The sequence below is a fragment of the Xyrauchen texanus genome, chromosome 29 (assembly GCF_025860055.1).
Source record: "Xyrauchen texanus isolate HMW12.3.18 chromosome 29, RBS_HiC_50CHRs, whole genome shotgun sequence".
Taxonomy (NCBI): Eukaryota; Metazoa; Chordata; class Actinopteri; order Cypriniformes; family Catostomidae; genus Xyrauchen; species Xyrauchen texanus.
In genome coordinates, this window is record NC_068304.1 from 33,421,686 (window position 1) to 33,437,358 (window position 15,673).

The window sequence follows — 15,673 nt, forward strand, 5'->3', positions numbered from 1 at the left end:
ATTATTATATATTAACACTGGAGCACATAATTTATGTTAATTAGCTGTTTTGTAAGAAAAGATAGCTGGCTGCTTTTTCTAATTAATTCTAGTTGGTTTATAACTGAGGGATTTGTTTGTCAGAGATACATTTTTTGTTGTTCATTTTAATTTTCTTTATCTGAAGGAAAGGAACAGACTTTACTTTGAGCTGTTCCTGCTTACAATGTGTATGCATGACAATTGAATGTTCTTATGAATTTGAAGATGAGTTCTGGCAGATTGAGATATAAATACAATGTGTTTTGTATGCATGTTTCAGGTTTTGAGGGAGACCGTTGTCAGTTTTTGGTGGATCACTGTGTTTCTGGACCCTGCAGGAATGGAGCCACTTGCACCAGCAGCCTAGAAGGACATCACTGCTATTGTGCAGAAGGTACACACACACACACACACACACACAAACAATTATTTATAGCCTACTCATCTCAGGAAATCATCTCAGGAAATGCACAGTAACAAAGGCACGATCAAATCAGTTGTGTGGAAGTGTGCAAGTTAAAGGTGCACTCAATATTTCTTGGTTTATGTTGTGACTTCAGTACAGCATTATGCAAATGTTTTCAGTTACTGATGTCATTATAGAAAAGCACTTTTCACAGTCAGCTATGATTAATTTTAGAGTCCGAAAATCAGAAAATAATAATCCTACTGATAACATGATAACTTTCAAACCTTCAAAAGCAGGCCTACAATGAGCTAAGAGGTTGTTAATCAATGGTATATGACTCTGTTGAAGACATATATGTACATTATTTTGACATCATTGTTTCGAAATTATGTTTATTAGCATAATTTCTGGTGAAGAACTACACTACCCATGAACCTGAAGGGAGAGATCCACCAGTTAATGAATCGCTGCAACTAAAGTGCACCAAAAGAGCTCTGCAGTCTCAAACTACTTCTATATCTGTATATATCTCAATATTTGCAATAAACCTAAAATACACAGTATTGTTTATATACTTAAAATCAACAGCTTTAAATTAGTAGTTTTATATTTTGCAATAATTTATCATTCTATTAAGTAATTCAGAATGCTTCATAACCCCATGTAAGAAGTTAAGTACACAGATTTGTACCTTTTGTCTTTTTGTCTGAATTTCAAATATTTTTTTGTTTCAAATTAAAGTTTGTAATGGTGCGATTCACCTCAGAACTAGCTGGTTTGTTTCATGACTTAGAACTGTTTTATTTAAGGGAAAATAATTTACTATGCAGAATTAATGGGAAAGATGCTTCCAGAATCAAGATGGTTGTAAAAGTGGGTAGATATTGTTGGGGTTTACCCAAAGTGAGTACTTGTATTCGGCTGGTCATGTGATATCAACATGTCAGCCCCCATGATTTGGACCCTCTCCATGTAAATGTAAACTGCTTTAAATATTCCACTGATTAGACTGGATTCTTCATGTCTTGGAAGTTTGCATTATTTTAAACATACTTGTGATTAGTACTATTCTATCTTTACATGAAACACATATTGAATGAGGGAAAATGAATGAGTGCGCATTTTAGCTTGAATCGTCCTGATTTAAGCTCCATATCTGTTCCTTCTCCTCTTGCACTCTCTAAGTGTGTCAGCGAGTTGCTTATTTTTAACTCTCTTCCTTCCAATTAATGGAGAAGCACAGCACAGCTCCTCCCTCACTCTCAGGAGGATGCCTATCTTCAGCAATGGCTCTCTCTCTCTAACCAGGGCACATACTCAGTCAGCAGATAGAACAGGGACACTGTGACTGCCATAAGAAACAGTTAAATTGATAGTTCACCCAAAAATGAAAATTCATAATATACCCACCATTATGTTTTTCCAGACCTATTGGGTGAACTATCCTTTAAGATGGAACAATTGATAAGAGTCTCTTGAACTTTTGGTATTGGGAGCAGCCAGAAAGGCATTCATTGTCTGAAGAATGTATCTTGTGGATTAAACAGGCACCTGGTTTGAACATGCTGAGATATTATCAAAAGGAATACTGAGACCACCATTAGCACATTTTTAATTAGTGCGGTAAGGCTCAGGGTGTAGCTTTTAATATTTCAACAGCCATGTGAGGCAGTTAATAGCTTTTTTTCTGCATCTTGGGGCCAACACATCCATTCAGACTCCAGAAGGCAAAAGAAATTGCATGCAGTTTGAATCCAGCCTTGGTGTCCTTTGTTGCTTCCAAAGAGTAGCAGTTCTCAAAATAATGCATTTGTCCATATTACTTTAATACTGAGAGTAAAACATGTCCATGTTGGTTCTGTCTTGGTGCATGAGTTTCATTAGGATAATGTATGAAAGTGCTTTCGTAAGGGAAACTGCGGTGGGTGGATCAGCACACAGAGCTGTATTTCTCTGTGTGTGATTGACATTTATTGTAGGGATCATAGCAACAAGGCTTGGAATCTCCTGGGGTTTGTGTGTAACTGAGAGAGGAGACTAGAAATGCACATAAACACAAACAAACGTGCATCAGACATGTGCCTGCAGGCAATTGTATGCAGAAAAATAATGCAGCCTGTTGCAACACAAGCTCTCTCTTGATCAGATGATGCATGATGAAGTGTAAACTGCAAATTTTGTTCTATATTCAAATTGTGAATTAATTCCAAAAGGTGTTCTGAACCTCTGACTTAGGTTGGACTTCACCAGAAATGAACAGCATCAAGCTTACTTTTCGTCTTCATCACCCGTCTTGGTTCCAGATGTAGTTTTCCTTAGTGATTTGAATGGTTAGAAAATGAATGGTAATATTACTTCTGGAACCAGACAGTTATGCTATATTGTTTGTGTTTAATTTGTGTTAAATGGTGGAATAATGCAATTAGGTACAAGAGACTGTGCTATATTATGAATATAGTCACATGCTGTATAGAGATGCACCAATTGTGAAATTCTGGGCCGATACAATACAATTTTGAAACAAAAAATCAGCTATCGGCCAAATTCTTATTTTAATATAAACTTCTTTCACATGAAAAAGATTATTTTTGTGAAAAATAAAACAATTTCAGTACATTATTTTTGTAAAACATAAATTTAATTACATTTAAATGTTAAAGTGATTATAAAAGCAATAAAAAAATAAAATATAAAAGATAAATTATTAATAAATACAAACATAAATAGGGCTATCTTTCAGCTCTTGTGTTTTTCATACAGAATACAAAGTTCTTGTGTTTCTATTAAGCACAAACTTACAGTTTGAAACATGGGGCTGCACATGGGCCTCTTTACAAAACAAAAATTGGCCTCTTAGGAAATACCTTCCAATATATTTGCAAGCCAGTGCCTCTCTCAAAATATTTCACCAATCATGAAATGTGCCCCGTATTTCTTTTGGCTCTTTAAAAGAACTAGCAATGCCCAATTTGTGAATGAATAATTATTTTAGTCGGTTCTTTTCAGTGAATTGGCCAAACGGGCTTGCAAAATGGTCTGAATCGATTCGTGATTCAGTACAATGCGTGAGCGCTCTCTCACTGAATCATTTCGAGTGGTTTTTCACAGTGTAAATTTACCTACTGTCAACTGCAACAAAAGGCTGTCTTTTTGAGAGGTAACTTTAAGAAACTTCCACTAGTGCTGTGTCATGTGAACAAGGGGCTGTTCAAACTGAACGTGTTTTCATGTCCGCTCATGCTGTTTTTCAATCTTCTCCCATGTAAACATTCGCAAGATGGATGTCTGTTGACAACTGTGTCATGTTTCACTGTGTTTTTAGCATCTCTCATGGGAGCGCATCATTTTTATATGCCTTGTCAAGTTAAAAAGAACTTCTTCAGCTGATATTAATGTATCTCGAGACTCCAGCGTTCTGCTCTATTTGTTGTGGTGCGTTTTGCTTATTTAGCGTGAAAACGCGTCTGTGTGAACGATTACTGGAAGAAATGCTTTAGCCAATAGTTACATGAATGCTACTCATACTCGAGAAAATAAATAAATGCTTACTCAAAGTCACCAGAATTTAACGTTTTGGTTTTATAGTACCACCTGTTGGATCTTCTCCGAATCTGCAGCAGGGTAGTCAATCGCAAATAACCAACACATATAAACAGATAAACATCGGCCGCTGACATCGGTGAATGACATCGTATTTGCCGATAGGCCAGTGGCAGTCAACAAGGCGAATATTGTCGATACCGATGTTTGGCCGATAAATCGGTTTATCTCAAATACTGTACTGTACTGTACTGTGTATAGTGAATATAGCATTGTTAGGCACTATACAACTATAATTACAGTAAGGCTTGGCCTCGAGTGCTTTAGTGCTAAAAAAAACTACTAATGATTAAAAAAGACACACATTTTTATTTAAAACAAAATTATTAGACAAATGCATTACGTGCCATCCTTCCGATAGAAGATATAGTCTCTGATACAGTATGTGAATTAGGTTCAAGAGATAGTTCACCCAAAAATGAAAATGCTCTCATCATTTACTCACCTTCATGCCATCCCAGAAGTGTATAACTTTCATTCTTCTGCGGAACACAATCGAACATTTTTAGAAGTATTTCTTAGCTCTTTAGGTCCATACAATGTAAGTGAATGGGTGTCAAACTTTTTAAACTCCAAAATCTACATAAGGGCAAAATAAAAGTACTCCAGATGGCTCTGGTGGTTAAATCCATATATTCTGAAGCGATTTGATAGGTTTTGATAAAAACAGATCAATATTTAAGTCCTTTTTTTGTACTATAAATTATCCTCCCTGCTCAGTCAATTTCCACTTTACTTTCATTCTCCTTCTGTTTTTGATTCACATTCTTCTTGCATTTTTTTTTTTTTTTTTTTACATTCCATTCGGATACAGAATACCAATGCCAATTTTACTTCCTTTCTAGTTTGTCTTCTAGTGTGACTTACATATCAGTGATTGCTTTTAGTTTACCTGGCTGAAAATTAGAAACAAATTAATGTTAAATTAAATGCATTTGAAAAATGTTTTTATATAGTAGATGATATCATAGTCTGTCTGTCTGTCTGTCATTCTCTCTTTCTCTCTCTTAGGCTATCAAGGTGCCATGTGTGAGCAGAAGATTGATCCCTGTGCTTCAGGGCCATGCCACAACAATGCCAGCTGCTCACCACAGGGCGCTGGTTTAGAATTCAGCTGCACCTGTCCTGCAGGTTTCACTGGACCCACCTGTGGCCAGCTGGTGGACTTCTGCGCTCTCAACCCATGTGCTCACGGCATCTGCCGCAGTGTCGGTACCAGCTATAGGTGCCTGTGTGTGCCAGGTGAAAATAGGAGTGTGTGTATGTGTGTTTGAGTTTTAGATTCAGATGTACCTTTAGTTTGGTGGAACAGCATAATTTACAACCAAAAAATACAGCATGATCTTTCTGGTTTAGCTGGTTAACCAAGGAAGTCATGCTGGTTAAATAGCCTGGCATCAGTATCCAAAACACAGCACATGCTGGTGAACATCAACACTGATCTTTTCAATGGGGGTGCTCAAAGCCGTGTCTTTATCCCTTCAGCTCATATGCCCCGCTCACATCCCTCCAAATCTGCCTGGTTGTCATGGCAGCTGCCTCCTGTGTATTGCGTGCTGAGACATTATTTTCTGTTAAGTGTGACTGCAGCAGCTGTGTCTATCCACTGACATCAGCCCACTCTGATAAGAGGAGCCTGATGGGATCACTGCATTCTCCACTGGGATTATAAATAATTTTTAAGTGTGATTGGAGTATGAAGACGGCTTCTGAAAACAACTGCTCCTTCCACTGGGATTTGTGTACTTAGCACATTCACTAAGATGTGAAAATGTGTAATGATGCTCAGCAAAACAAATTAGCAAATTATTTGTTTGCAGCATTCAGGCTCTTCAGAATATTGATTAGCAGTGTTTGTTAAGTTTGTAGCCAGACATTTTACTAAACAGAAAAAATGTGGTCCCTACTACCCTACAAAGGCAAAATGCAGAAACTACGCCATTACTGAAAATGGCTTTGAAGTTAATTGGTTTTAGCATGGACTTTGTAGCGACTGCATTTGCCACACTCCATCTGCTTTGAGTCTGAGCATAGTTGAGCCAAACCCACCTGTCACTGGTTAGATTATAGTCTAAAGCCGAAAGTATACTTCGATCAGACACGTATGAGTACAGGATGCGTGACGCAAATTTCGCATCAGCAGAGAACTCCAGAACTAAACGTGTTTGATTTTTCAAACCACACGTACTCTGAATGTGCAGAATACACTTACGTCTGAAATTATTTGCACTAATTAGTGGGTGGACAAGGTGGCAACACAATTGAGCCTTTGCTGTCATAAAGAAGAACTAGTAGAAGATAATCACAGCTAAAAATCATGAGACGAAGGAAGTAACAACAACAGTGGATGTCAGCAGCCACATCACCCTTTAGCTCTAGACTGGTTACCCATTGAAGCTAAGCAGGGTTGAGCCTGGGCTGCGTTTCCCAAAAGTATTGCAAGCTTAAATTGATCATAGACCATTGGTGCCAATGATGCTTTTGGGAAACGTAGCCCTGGTCAGTACCTGGATGGGATACCTCTTAGGGAAAACTAAGGATGCTGCTGGAAGAGGTGTTAGTGAGGCTAGCATGGGTGTTCACCCTGTGATCTGTGTGGGACCTAATGCCCCAGTATAGTGACGGGGATGCTACTCTATAAAAAGGCACCGTCTTTTGGATTAGAAGTTAAACCAAGGTCCTGAGTCTCTGTGGTCATTATAAATCCCACGGCATTTCTCATAAAAGTGTAAGGGTGTTATCCCGGTGTCGTGGCCAAATTCCCCCCTTTGGCCCTCATTAATCATGGCCTCCTACTAATCCCTATCCATTAATTGTCTCTATTTGTCTACATTCTCCTCTCCACCAATAGCTGGTGTGTGGTGAACGTATTGGCGCACTATGTGTGGCGTCATAATATCCAGGTGGATGCTGCACACTGATGGTGGTTGAGGAGAACCCCTTGTTCACTATGTGAAGCTCCAGAGTGTAGCGTCAGAAAAACACTATACAAGTGTAACATTCATTTAACATTGGATGTGTACGTCAAGAGTGTGGGTGTGAGGAGGTCAGGAGATACCTGCATTTGTATAACTTGAGTCTGCAGGAATATAAAGAAAGAGCTGGATTCAAACCAGCGTGAGCCGGCATGGGAGGCGGGCGCGCAAATGAGGAGGTTAAAGGCTACAGCCTCTAGTGTCAGTTGCTAGTGCACCTCTTTGGCCAGAGGAGGGAGGTTTACATATACCACACAGCTATCATGTACCAGCTGGCTCCCGTTACACTCACCCCCCTAAACCTCACTCCTATCCGGGTCACGGCACCACTGCAACCGGTCCTGATCAACCTGCTCCGAGCAGAATTAGAACCGGCATCAGCTGCCATGTGAGGCGGGCATGCTAATGAGGAGGCTAAAGGCTACATCCTCTAGTGTCAGTCACTAGTGCACCTCTTGAGGCCAGGAGAGTGAGGTTTACTCATACCGCACAGCTATCATGTACCAGCTGGATCCCCTAACACGTTTTAACCACCTATATGCGTGTACAGTCATATGAAGTAAACTTTGAAAGGCTAGTATATAACTGTACACAGATGTTAAGCATTTGGGTCAAAACCACTGTATACGTTGAGCTTAATAGACCAGATTTTTGGTCATAACATGGTTTTGTCCAAATAAATAAATAAAATAAAATGAGTTACTGTGTTTTGTCTCTGCGGGAGATTGTACTATCTGGCCAAGAACCACCTACTTACATAGGAAGGGACTGTTTGACTAACATGTAAGCAACCATTCACAGTTTGTTTTATTTTTACATGCAATTTAGGTGTGGGTTGATCTGAGCACAAAAAAAAAAAAAAACTGAATTAAAAATTTAGAACATGTGTGTATAGACTCTGTAATCAGAATCCCTGCCTGTCCAAAGAAATACATTGCAATTATTTCACAGAACTAAAGAAAACATTTCCACAGTTCGAAACCACCATTTTCAGTATCCTTACGTCATTTATTTCAAAGTATAAGGTTTTGGAGAGCGTTTTCGAAAGTCTCCATTTTGATTACGTTTACATTTATGCATTTGGCAGACACTTTTATCCAAAGCGACTTACAGTGCAATTATTACAGGGACAATTCCCCTGGAGAAACCTGGAGTTAAGTGCCTTTCTCAAGGACACAATGGTGGCCGTGGGGTTTGAACCAGCAACCTTCTGATTAACAGCCATGTGCTTTAGCCACTATGCCGCCACCACCACTCGCACTAACCTGGCGAAACCTGTGATTTATTTATTTTTTTATCCTCAAAAGTGCTTGTTGGATCAATCCGGTACCAGGAACGAGACAATTATAGTGGTCTTTTAACTTGGGCTAGTAAGGACATCACCAATCAACCACCTGTCAAGGCTCTGGCAACCATCCAGAACATGCTAGGAACCAACACAAATACTAAGCAGTCGTTTTGCACCGAACATGTCATTCAGTGCTGTTATATCACAGTTAAATTGTATTTATTTTAAGTTATCTATGGATCAATTGATACACAAACACTCACACATTCATGACTTTTTTCTCATAGTCATATCTGTTGATCTCAGTTGGCTCACATCTCTTATCTTTCCTTTCATTCTGTACTTGTGTTTGTTTTTTATTTTTTGCCGTTTTGTGATTAAAATACCCTAAAGGTTTTTAGGGCTATTCACCTCTAAAAAGACTAAACACTGCTCTCTAGTGGACAAAACGCAGAGAACGCTGATCTTTTTATTTTTCATGTTAAAATACTTTCTCCTATCCCAGCAGAATATCTAAATGTATACAGTAAATTGTATATTAGTTGGCTATTTGTTGGTTGATTTAACTGAGAAAGTTTGAATACAGCGTCTGTGAAACTTTCAAAACTCTGTGTTATAAGGTGCACTCAGTAATATTTTCCTTATTAAAAAGTGATTAAAACTTTAAACAAATTAATTCTAAGTACTTTTTTTTACAATCATGTATACTCACATGAAATGAAGACTCTAGTCATATCAGTAGCCTAATAAAAGCTGTCTTGTTCTCATGAATTGTGTCTGACTAAACAGCGCATTTACTCAAAGGCAGTGGTGACATGAAAACTTTTGCTTTATGGTACATCCGCGGCACTAGGTATATGTTAAAGTCCATTAATGGTATATGCAAAATGAAAACTGCTGAGTACACCTTTTAAGTGGTTCTACATTGTAACAACATTGACTCATCCAATGGCATAAGTTCGGGACAGAGTGAGTTTCAAAACTGTCATTATTTTTGCAATTCCATTTGGTGGCACAGAATTTTATGGCTGAGCCTTATTAATAATACATAAATAAATTCCCTTCTCTCTTCTCTTCTCTTCTCTTAGGTTATCATGGTCTGTACTGTGAAGAGGAGTATAATGAATGTTTGTCGGCTCCTTGTCAAAACTATGCCACGTGCAGAGACCTTATCAATGCCTATGAGTGCATCTGCACCCCACAGTTCACAGGTACGTTCTCCAGAGGGACTGTCCTTGCAGTTATTTTACAATTGATGTACAAAGTCAGTTTTGGTTAAAGCTGTACTACGAACCTTTTGTTCTCTAGCGACATCTGTGGTTAAAACTTAAAATTGCATGCAATTTGCAGAAGAACAATTTTAAAAGAGATGTGTGGATGAATCTCATGGTTTGAGCTTACATGGACACAGGGGCAAAAATTTCATCAAAAAACTGTTGGGGGGACAATAAACATAACAATTCTCAAGAGCAATTTTTGAAGGGGACACCAAGGGGTTTTTTGTTGTTGACCCATTTGCATTTGTATTATTTTATTTCTTAAACAATTATTTTAAGAATATATCATTATATTATTTACAATACACATATTTTAATGATATTTTAGGGGGGACAACCTTCAGATGGGGGTGGTCCTGACGCCCCCGACCCCCCGCAATTTCCGCCTATGCATGGACATCGCCTGTCAGTGGCGGTTCTACATTGAATTGCACCCTGGGCGAGACCACCTTTGAGCACCCCCCCCCCCCCTCTCAATTGCACAAATCCTTCCTAACATCCGACATTGTGCAGAATTGTGTTCATTGTCTTTTGGCAAACTATGACAGTTATCAGAACTTAAATATACACAATATACATAAATGTGCCAAACATATATACAATCAGATATATAAAAAATGTAACAAGTGCAGAGAGCAACAATAATATAACACATTAAGAATAATATACAAATAAAATATAGAATAGAATATATATATTATATATTACACAAATGTGTAATTATTACACTATTGCACTAAGAACAGAAAACACAAACTAAAACCTGACTTTTCTGGCTTTCCTTGATGCAAAATCATCAATGATGTCATCGTATGAAATCTGCTCCCCTATTGAGTGATTGATACTGATGACGGCAAGGCCAGTGAGCCGTTCCTGGGACATGGTTGATCTCAGGTATGACTTGATCAACTTTAGTTTTGAAAAGCTCCTCTCTGCTTGAGCCACAGTGACTGGCAGAGTAAGTGCAATCCTGATAGCAGTCCAAAAATTGGGGTAGATCTTCGATAGATCCTTATCATGCATAAAAGTGATAAGCTCAAGGAGGCTCATGGTCTTTGATGGCAGTTCAGGGAAGTTCTTAATTTCCTAAAAAAGAATAAAGAAAAATATTCATGACACAGTTATAATGGCTTCATGACAGCCAATGTCAAAACCAACATGGCAGTTTAATGTAATGTTAACTCATAATAGCTAAGTAGTTTCTTAAGTTTAATAATTAATCTGCTATGTCATGTTTTTTATGACATATTTATGACAGGTTATGATGTCTTGGTAATGTCAAGTTGTCAACAAAGGCATCTCAAACAAATAATGTCATATTTGCATTAAAAATGTCATTATTGAGCGAGTGACACTTAATAACAGTTGTCATAAACATGCATAAAAACCTCCTTCATATTCATGGCATGTGTCATGTAGCAAATAAGTAGTAAATAAATAGCAAATGTCGTTTCTTTGAAACTACCTTCAGATTTAAAAAAAATCCGTTGGCTAATTACAGGGCCTAACGTAACCCAACTGATGGAAATAAATAATAACTGAACTTGTAACAGTTTGGTTGCAAAGCACAATATTATGGTGAAAATAGATCTCGTGTTTGTTGACTTAAAACCGAATTATTGTTGTATAAGCATAGCAAGCATCATAGCAAATAGGCTAACAAATGTAAGAGTTACCAACAATTAACATTAGCCCTTCATTCATGACAACATGGATACCGTAATTATATCACAGAGAGAACATAGTTGCATACCTTTATCTTTTGCTCGTTTCTCCTCTTCTTCTTTTCTTTTTTCCTAAATTGTGCACCTGATGGCTTTGACCTTTTCCTATCCATCCCTGTTTATTTGGCACTCGACAATCAACAGATTTCCCATCCCCCGCCCCCCAACACTGTCACTCACTCACCACGTTACGAGTCACGGCCAGAAGTCAAGACTAAACCAATTCACCTTGGTGAGGTGACCACATAATCGTTTTGTATTACTTATTTTTATTAGCCATTTCACACAGAAAAACAAAAATGTGCAGGAACTATAGGCCTGTATTTATAATATTATGAATAAAATGTGCGTTATTTGGAAGAAAGTCGAGTGTGACTGACTTTAGCCCACTAATTTCATTAGAGTATTGCTCTGTTATACAGTGGACCCCCCCCCACAGTCAGTCACCCAGAGGTGAACTATCCCCTGCCTGCTGCGCCCCCTCCCCTTTCCCTTCTCACACACGGCACCTTCTCAGCACGCAGGGGCGCCAATTTGCCAATTCCCCACACGGTGAAATGATAGATAATAGAAAACCTCTATGTAGAAAACTGATTCGCGGCGCAGAGGATTTTATTTATTTATTTTTTGTAACTGCTCATGCCGCCCCCATGTGACATGAAAAAATGCCGCCCTGGGCGAATGCCCGGTTCGCCCGTGCCTAAAACCGCTACTGTCGCCTGTGTGTGATCATGAATGGGAGATATTAAGAGCTGGAGCCATTTGTACTATTTAGGGCCCAAGCACTGAAAGTGCAGAGGCCATATTGTTCTTCTAAGGATTATTATTATTATTAGGGTCCAAGCACTGAAGGTGCGGAGGCCCTATTGATTTTCTAAGGATTCTTCTTTGTCTTTAGGGTGCAAGCACTCAAAGTGCGGAGGCCTTATTATTCTTCTAAGGATTATTATTATTAATATTAATATTATTAGGGCCCAAGCACTAAAACTGCAGAGCATCTTTTGCAATGACACCATGTGATAGAAGTTGTTGGGTCAATTTCTTCTATGGTAACCAAACTTGCTACATATATTATTCTCATCAAGCCTAACAACTTTCAAAATTACTTTAATTAGCTCCACCCAAAAGGAAGTCAGCTATTTTGGATTGTATGTGTATTGTTTGAAAATTGCAAGGCCTGAACTTTTGAATTCTCCTCTTAGGGGATTCGTGTGAGTGGCACCAAACTTATTATGCAAAACATTCTTTAGAATAATGTCAAGACACTGCTGAAGCAGTCGCAACATATCCAAATGCACAGCAGTCATTTGTATCATCTCCATAGTAACAGTGTAAGTGTCTCTTCCACATTGTGTGTTCACTATCAAAATCCTTCTTTTGTGATTGTATTGAATGTGAAGGAATATTGTGGGTCAGAAGGTCACTTAAGTACTGTGGAGATACTCCATTCAAAGCTTTGTATGTAGTTAACAGATTTTTGAAATTAATAAAAACTTGAACATGTAGCCAATATAATGATGATAAAATTGGGCTAATATGATCATATTTCTTAGTTCTAGTCAGGACTCTGGCAGCTGCATTTTGAAACAATTTAAGTTTTTTTATTGAACTTGCTGGACATCCTCCCTGTAATCCATTACAATAATCTAGTCTTGAGGTCATGAACGCATTAATACATATTTCGTCCAGCAGAGAGCATGTGTCGTAATTTAGCAATGTTTCTCAGGTGGAAGAATGCTGTTCTGCAAACATTGGAAATTTGATTTTCAAAGGATAGGTTGGTATCAGACATAACACCCAAGTTATTTTCTAAAGAAAACGATGTAACAGTACATCCATCGAGAGTCAAATTATATTTTTAGCGGCTTATTTTTAGAGGTTTTTGGTCCAATCATTAGTACTTCTGTTTCGTCTGAATTCAGTAGAAGAAAATTTCTGGCCATCCAATGTTTGATTTCATTTATACACTGCTAATTTGGAGAATTGTGAATTTTTGTTGGGTTTAGAAGAAATATAAAGTTGGGTATCATTGGCATAACATTTACATTTACATTTACATTTATGCATTTGGCAGACGCTTTTATCCAAAGCGACTTACAGAGCCCTTATTACAGGGACAATCCCCCCGGAGCAACCTGGAGTTAAGTGCCTTGCTCAAGGACACAATGTTGGTGGCTGTGGGGCTAGAACCAGCATCCTTCTGATTACCAGTTATGTGCTTAGACCACTACACCACCACCACTCCACATAACAGTGATAACTTATTCAATGATTCCTGATAATATCTCCCCGAGGAAGCATGTATAAGTAGAAAAGCAGAGGTCCTAAAACTGATCCCTGTGGCACTCCATAATTAAATTTTGTTTGATTTGACAATTCCTTGTTTACATATACAATGTGGTAGCAGTTTGATAAATAGGACCTAATCCATGCTAATGCAAGTCCACTAATGCCAGCATAATTCTCTAGCCTATTGAAGAGAATGTCGTGATCTGTTGTATCAAAGGCAGCACTAAGATCTAAAAGCACTAGAAGAGATATGCACCTGCGATCAGATGATAAGAGCAAGTATTTTTTTGTAACTCTGATAAGTGCATTCTCTGTACTGTGATGGGGTTTAATGCTGACAGAAATTGTTAATATATTCAATTTCTCTTTAGAAATGAACATAGTTGGGAGGACACTACCGTTTCTATTATTTTCAACATAAATGGTATATTTGAAATCGGTCTGTAATTAACCAGTTCTCTAGGATCAAGCTGTTGTTTCTTAATAAGCAGTTTGATAATTGCCATTTTAAAGTTTCTTGGATAGCACGGAGTTAATAATATTAAGAAGTGGTTCTGAGATTACTGGGAATAGGCTACCTCTTTTAAGAGCTCATTTGTATTGGATCTTGATTTGTTAGCTCTTCATGACCTATGACAGCAAAGGATTGAAGTTGCTCCTGACCAAAGTTATGAGACACTGTTTTCTGAGGTGCTGTGACATTTGATTGCATAGTTCCAATTTTTATTTCTGATTATTTCAATTTTATCAGTAAAGAAATTCATGAAGTCATTACTATTTTGCTGTGACAGAATTTCTGGTTCAGTCCATGCTTTATTCCTAACTAATTTAGCCACAGTTATGAATAAAACCTGGGATTGCTGTGGTTATTTTCTATGAGTTTGTTAAAATATGCTGACCTAGCAGCTTTTAGTGCCTGTCTGTCGCTACAGACACTATCCTTCCATGCACCACATAATACCTCTAAATTTGTATTCTTCCACTTGCACTCCATATTCTGAGCTGCTCTCTTGAGAGCATGAGTGTGATCATTGTACCACAGTGCAAGGCTTTATTCTTTAATTTTCTTTAATCGAAGGGGGGCAACACACTCAAGATAGTTAAAGGAAACTATATTTATATTTTCTGTTATTTAATCAAGTTCTTCTAAAACATAAAAACATGTTCAGCACAAAATATTTCCATTATAATAAACTTCAGCTTCTTTAACTTTAAAAAATACAACATATATTAATTCTGAAACTTGGGAAATAAAGCTCTAAGTGGCTATGGTGTGTCACGGTCATAGGGCCTCCAGCTGGCAACAATAGATTTTCAAGGGTGTTCCAAAACTTACACACTAAACAAATTAATATGTACATTACTGTGCTGTGAAATTGGTACATTTAAAGCAATTTGAGATGATTATACATTGTAAATAGACAGACTATCTGCTAAAACGACAATAAGTGATAGCTTGTGCATTTCTGTGACTGGGGCAAAAGAAAGGAGAAAACAGTGGCACACACTCTTAAGGAACCTGGAAAATACTGCAATGTTAGAAAATACTCAGAAGTCAAGAATATTAATAAACATGTTGTAATAACTTAACCAGAAAAAGTAGATACATTGTGATAGGTTAACAACACAGGAGTATTGTTAGATTCATACAAGCATGATAAGCAAAATAAGCTTCAACAACCTTACCAGACAACAAACCCAAACATTATAGCAAGTACAGAATTTCGCCAAACAGTTAACAGATAAACATATATCCAGACTGCACCGATGCTGTTCTGAACTGTGTTACAGTGACTGACTGAACTGAACAGCGTAGTTTCCCCAATCAGAACACATGACAGCCAGTACTTCTTTTATATTTTTACGGACATGACGTAAGGATGAATGACATGAGCCAGTGATTAATATCAGACATCGACTGCTAAAAATACAAATAATTTTGGTAAGTGAATCGGGGTAAGGTATGGATATTATTTTGAATTGTTTTTTTTAATGTACTCAATCAAAAATGGATTTTGTTCATTTTTAACCCCCCAGTAAATCTTCCGTAGTGCTGCTTTAAAAAAATGCATTATTATTATTTTAATGTT

The 15,673-nt window shown here is 37.7% G+C and overlaps 2 protein-coding genes across 4 annotated transcripts in view; both read left to right on the forward strand.

Annotated features, from left to right (window-relative positions):
• The window catches only part of LOC127622649 (protein Aster-B-like), a 355,094-nt gene that overhangs the window by 123,421 nt on the left and 216,000 nt on the right, over positions 1-15,673 (forward strand). The window lies entirely within an intron of this gene.
• LOC127622650 (delta and Notch-like epidermal growth factor-related receptor) overlaps positions 1-15,673 on the forward strand; it is a 41,615-nt gene that overhangs the window by 17,720 nt on the left and 8,222 nt on the right. Inside the window, exons 7-9 of the mRNA XM_052096670.1 lie at positions 302-415; positions 5,042-5,272; positions 9,382-9,504. Coding sequence (XP_051952630.1) covers positions 302-415; positions 5,042-5,272; positions 9,382-9,504 — 468 coding nt within the window. The remainder of the gene's footprint in view (positions 1-301; positions 416-5,041; positions 5,273-9,381; positions 9,505-15,673) is intronic.